Source organism: Nothoprocta perdicaria, unplaced genomic scaffold (assembly GCF_003342845.1).
Source record: "Nothoprocta perdicaria isolate Ctin4 unplaced genomic scaffold, notPer1 scaffold_24, whole genome shotgun sequence".
Taxonomy (NCBI): Eukaryota; Metazoa; Chordata; class Aves; order Tinamiformes; family Tinamidae; genus Nothoprocta; species Nothoprocta perdicaria.
Window position 1 is genome coordinate 3,211,389 of NW_020455466.1, and position 6,531 is coordinate 3,217,919.

General features: G+C 37.7%; 1 protein-coding gene across 1 annotated transcript in view; it reads left to right on the forward strand.

Moving 5' to 3' along the window:
- MBP (myelin basic protein) overlaps window positions 1–3,228 on the forward strand; it is an 85,199-nt gene extending 81,971 nt beyond the window's left edge. Inside the window, exon 8 of the mRNA XM_026039768.1 lies at window positions 1,683–3,228. Coding sequence (XP_025895553.1) covers window positions 1,683–1,739 — 57 coding nt within the window. The 3' untranslated portion in view covers window positions 1,740–3,228. The remainder of the gene's footprint in view (window positions 1–1,682) is intronic.
- Window positions 3,229–6,531: the final 3,303 nt, after the last annotated feature.

Consider the following 6,531-nt stretch of genomic DNA (forward strand, 5'->3'; position numbering starts at 1 on the left):
TCTGTGTTTATCAATACACTGACAAATGATCTAGTACTCCCCGAAGATCGGGGACAAATCTCGCTGCTGCTGAGAAACTACTCAGGGAGTGAAAATGGAAGCATCTGAAAAGCTCCTGGCAAGTAGTGTAAGGTATAATTTGAGAAATCCTGCTTTCAGTTGCAATGGCATCTCCAGGAGGCCCTGCCTATTCCTACTCCAGCTGTGAGAACTCCTAGAGCACTTTGGCCCAGTGCCTTGTATGCCAGATAAGGCAAATTAGAAAACTTATGTGACATAAAAAATAAACATTTGGCCAGATCTTTAATTTGGTTCAGTTCCCCAATTTGATTCATCACATCAACACAACTAACAAGCAAAAGTGGACCAGGAAAAGAGTAAGTCAGGACTGGGCTGCGAACAAATATTCCCTAGCTGTCTACTAAAAAGTAGAAGACTTAAGAGCAAAAACAAGCACCTTTTTCACACAATATAGAATTCAAATTCAAAAAACACATCAAGCAGTTAAGTCTTGTTTTCACCTGCATGCATCTCCATTAAAATCAGCAGTTACTCTAATGTAAATCCAGAGCATTTCAGCAGAATATAGTCCATACGTTTTCACTTTCTGTGTGAGGAAAAAGAAATATGAGGGACACATCATATGCAGCTGCAAATGACTGCACTTCTCCTCCCAGGCACTGAAACATTCACTTATAACAAATCATCTCATACACTGTTCTCACATAAAGCATGAAAGCTGCAGTAATCTTAACTTCAAGGCAGAAGATCAGAGAACCATTAGCATAACTTATCATTTCTAGCTCTTACTCTCCAATAAGAGACATAATGGCACCTCAACTATGGTAAAAACACACACATCTTTCACTGTAGAAGTGTTTAAAATACACGTAGCACTAAGAGACAGCTAAAATACTTCAGTAAGGTAATAAGAATTCTTAAACTAGAATTTAAGAAAATGACTGAGTTCTTCATGCCTGGGTAAAGTCATTAATTCACCATATTTCCATAAGTATAAAATTTAAGTATAATTTTCTCTGCACTGGAAGCTTTTCTTGGGGGAGTTCAGAAATGCATTAACAATAATTATTATGATACATTTACATTACTTGTACAATTTACCTTTTGAAAATCTGAAAAAGATTCCCCTCTACCTCAAAGTTTAATGTTCTTGCATTTTTACGGGATCTTTCTTTTCCTATTCAAAGGCATATTCTTATTGTAAAATAACCCCTAATTCATCCCTTACTATTTCATATTTCATTCTGCATTTGTGGTTTCCATGCAAGTCTGATCCTCATATAACTGCACAGGTTAGTAATTTACCCAAATCAATATTACAGAGCATAATGCCTACATTTCAATTCTCACAAACACCAGCTGTGACAACTTATACGCAAGGTTTGCATATTTTAAGTATATACGCAGTTCAAGGGAAATCCAAAAATGTTCAAATTTCTAAACTGTCCAAAGAAATAAATGCATTACTTTCATTTTCCTCTTTTAAGTGGAAATTCAAATAACATTCAGGAGAAGTCTAAGCAATGTATAAAGTACAATCAGAACAGTTTTCATTAGATAATATTCAAAGTGTTGTCCTGCTACCGATGGGTATTTGCAATTTTATAGCCGTAAGAGTTGGGTACCTTCCAACTAGCTCAGCTCTGCTCTTCCTTTCACAGGGAGGCTCTGGTTCCCGACCTGGATCGCGATCCGGCTCCCCAGTCGCCAGGCGCTGAAGCTCTCGGAGGGCCCTCAAGGATCGTGTGCTCAGCTTCACCGTGTAACTGCCTTAAAATGAGTAACTGCAGGAATTACCTAGATAGATGCAATCCATTAATACATGCCAATTAAGTTCTGCATGCAGTAGATTACACAGACTTCTATTGGCAATCCCTGCCCAACAGTTGAATGAGAGGAACACACAAAGTAGCTTTACTCAAGGTTTTCCTTGTTTTACGTAAAGTAACAAGATCTCTGACTTGACTCCTTCTTCTTCAGGATGCCCTAACCATTTGCTAGACCTCATTATTTCTCCCCAGCATCTAATTTAAGTGCAAGTGTTCGGATTTCGTTTTACTGAGCATCAGAGTTATAAAAATGGAGCTAATGTCTTGGGTAACAAGTGCCGCTGTTAGTGAATTTCTGAAACACTGCTGCAATAAAAATGTATATATAATCCACTATGTGCAGAAGCTGTGAGGACTGTTTATCCAAGTACTTTTTTTTTGATTTGGGTTTTTGGATTTTCGTTTCGTTTTAATCTTCCTTCTCTCACTCACAGAATAATTTACTTTTCRTAACAGGATTAGGCAGTCACGGAAAGGCTACCAAACACTGGGAGTTCAAGGTACGTGCAGTGTGGGAGGGGGCAGATGTTGTAGAATGAGACGCAGAGCTATAGTGACACGGAAATTCTTTCCATGCTATAAACTGCTCATCAAACCCAAACCATTACAGCGACGAGTGGATGAGGGAGAGAAAGAGGATTTCACATTTGAGTTAGACTAATGTCAAGAAACAAGGGATTTTTCCCAAAGAAACATCTGAGATTGCACCCGTGGCCACTGCAAGTCACGGTTGCTCCACACAAACTTTGCTGCAACAACATGAACTTAGCAGTATATTAAGTACATAAATAAGTCTAATTTCTGAAAGAAAGCCCTTCAGTACTGGTATTTAAGATAGTCCTGCACATTTCATGTTAGAACTACGAATCTTTTCCTAGGTACTGCAGCAGTGTTTTACTTGGTAAACTCATCTTTTGACTGAATAACACCTGGATGCTGGTTAATGGCAGCGCACCAAAGCAAACTCATAGTAAACTACTGTGAACATTTAACTGTTGTACTGTAGTTGCCTTATAGAAATAAATTATAACTGCGTTAGATATAGACATTAATTGTTTACAAATTACTAAAATGAATGTGTGGCAATGGTTATTTCCAACCACATGCGGGGGGTRAGGGGAGGGAAAGGCTCTTCTGAATTGCACTGTTTTATTACTTACTATTTCCTCAAACTGTTCTCCAAGTGTCTGATTAATTTTTATGTTTTAGCCTATGCATTGTAGACTACAATTAATGCTTCCCAGGTTGAAACTGCATTCCTAATGAATGAGTGCCCAGTAAAAGTTACCTATATATATATTGTTAATTATATTGTAGGTTTAAACCAGTGTTCATTAATATGAGGCAATGTAAAAGGAGAGGATAGAAAAGACATAGAGGCTAGAGAAAACATCAAAATTATTAAGCATACATACACCTATTACATCTTCTTTACCTACACTGGTTGCTATGTGTGTTTATCTACTGTTACTTCATTCAGATGTGTACTCTGCAACGTAATAGTCTATTTAATTTGAACGTGTATTGTTCTTATAGGAACACAGCCTAAAAAAATCATTATTGAAATAAAGTAATCAACTTGTAATGAAACTTTGACAAGTTTTGTTTTGTAATATAAAATGTTATATACAAAATGTTCTTTTTTCCCCCCCAAATTATGAACAATGTTTAAGATACTGAAAAGCAACACCTTAAGCAGGACTCAGTTGCCTACACATAAGGTTCTAGTAACATTGCAGCTGACTTACCACAACCAACACAACCCTTTCGGATACCCTAGGACGCCCTAGACATCAGGGTGGCAACCGGACACAGGATTTATGGGAGACACCCTGGCACGGGATTTATGGGAGACACCGTCTCCATGCAGCAACAGGCCACGGGCCAGGGGATACTGCCAGGTATAAAGAGCCCACAGTTAGGCACCAGAATCCTGCACTCAGGAACAACACAAAGAATCTTCTCTGAAAAGGGGAGGAGAAAAATCAAGCTGATTGAAAGTGGCCTTCAACAACTGGAAAGAGTATTTCAGGTGAAAAACTAGAAGGTAAATCTTTCAGATTTGCTGCGTTATGGAACCAGAAAACTTAATGCAACGGTTTTCCCTTTCCTTCATCACTCTCATCTTCCCCTAAATGACCTTTCCCAGAGGCTGGAAGTGGGGTGTGTTTTCTGCTTTACTCTCTATGTAAAAAAAGAGTATATTATTTCATACAACTACCTTAAAATAGCAATTTACCAACAGACGTCTCTTGTAGGAGACTGAAGCTTTTACGTAAGCTTATTCTTTTAGCTTGATGAACATTAATTCAGACAGGTACATGTCTTGCGAGCAAATGATTCATTCCTGAAATACAAGCAGACAACCTGCACTTTCAGTGGGTCATTTCTAGTACTAGGGGAATGGACAGAAATGGAAAAATAGAAAATCACAAGTCAAACACTYGGAGGCCATAGGAAAAGGGCTCCTTCTATATCTCAATAAATAAATGACATATCTACTTCAACGGGGCTTTTGAAAGCAGCAAGACAAGTGTGACAGTCTCTGTCTGTGGAGCACACGGAACAGACAGATCGCTTTGAAAATCTCCAGTTCACCTTTACCAAGTAACCCGGGCTTTGCTGCTGCACTGCGCCTGCGTGGCAAAGGGAAAAACCTCTCCATCAGAATGCTCAAGACTGGACTCTGGAAATTCACAAATGGAGGCTAAAAAAGGCCAATTAAATACAGTCTTAAAAAAAAAAGTTTAAAATATCAATTTATTATAACTCACAAGATTCCAAGTGCTGAAGGAGTAGCAAATTCAATTCAAAAAAAACAYGCTGCTGGGCTACTTAACTCACGTTGCTGGTCATTCCCAACACTGGTAACGTGCACTCATCTCCTGAGATCCAGATGTCAAAGCACTTCAAGACAGGTCCATTTTACAACAGCATCCTTCCCCTCAGGAGACCTTGTACTCACCACCACTGGTTTTTACTTGCTGCCAAAGTAATCACACACAGCTAGGAGAGACAAACACTTTGGGGCATTCAGGAAGGGCCTGCCTATTGAGAAGGACAGTGCTACACGTGGATGTGACCAGCTGCAGGACAGTTTCATGTCCAACTACAGGTGGAGATCTCTGGAAAGTGTTACGATGTACTCAAGCAAATAGATTCCAATAAATTACTCTGTGTTTATGCAGGGTTCTCGGGAAAAATGTGAAAAGGTTTTACAAGTGGTATATACAACACAGCATATTAGAAATTACCCAGGGTTAAGATTACATAATTCAAAATATATTATTACACATAAACAGGATGCGACACCAGGGGCTGAGTATGCCCAGAAAGTGACTGCAAAAATGAAATGCACAATGAAATAATCAGTTTATAGAGACTTTTTTTTTTTTTTTTTTTTTAAAAAAACCTCTTTCTGTTATGCACGAGCCAATGAAAAGAATACACAAGGCAGAGTTTGGAAAAAAAAAGTAGTATTATTTAACATGTTTTTGAATTAAATATTTCACATAACAAAAGTGTTATTTTCATGTCACCAACTATTTTACTTATATACATATGCCAAAGAGTTAACAAAAGAATTAAGAGATGCCCTATCAAAACCAACAGTGATTTCTTTAGTCAGGAATCCGAAATAACTGGTTGGTATCATAGACAAAGTATAGACAATATTTACACAACGGGGCTTGGGGGATCTGTGGAAAATTATTTTCAGAAAGTAAATTAAAAATCAACTCTGTATTAYAGTAAAATGAATCCACCACTGATCTAGAAATGCTTGTATGAAACTGAGAAGATGAACTTCCTGGAACTGGGATAAGTATTTACAAAATATACTCATTGGCCACACAGAGGCTCATATAACCTTATATATATATATACATACACGCATATATATACACACACACACACATATATGTAACAAATAAATAAAACTCAAAAGAACAAAGAAAAAAGCATCTTTGGAATGTCTCAAAAATGACTGTTTTAACTCCAGTGTTTCTTTGTTACAAATATACTTACAGGGTGGCACCTTTCAAAGCAGTACGTCCTTAACTAAGTAGTTTTGCTGAAACAATGATTTAAACAAGAAGAATGTAACAAATTTCCAGAATTCCCAAAGAAAATAAAGATAAACTTTCAGATTTAAAAGAACTGTTTACAGACAGGTGACTAACAYAGAGGTGACCCAGCGCAGCCAGTTTTCCAACTGCTGCAAACACAAAATGTTATGTTTACTTCCCAGCTGTAAGCCGTGGCTGTGCTTTCCATGGATAATGAGATAGGCACCTGCTGACCCACCACAGCAGACAGAAGAGGTTTGGATTTTAACTTCTAGCTTGCATTCGCTTTAACTATTGCTGAGTTTAAACCCTCAGATGTTTTAATGTAACAGGTATCAACTGCCTCTGCGGTTGGAATGCCAATGAACCTGCTCCCTCTTGCAAGAGTTTAGCTGTGGAAATGCCCAAAAACCTCACGGGATTTTTTTTCCTGACAAATTCTCGTAATGCACTAAAAGAAGCTTAACAGAAAGATAGCATTTTCCCAGGCCTTACTAAAAAAAAAAATATATGCATGCATCTAATTATTAACATTTCATTTCCACCTCCAATTATTTCTTTAAACCTTTAAGAAAAAGAAAAGCTGACTGAGTTTCATTCATGATTTTCCTGTA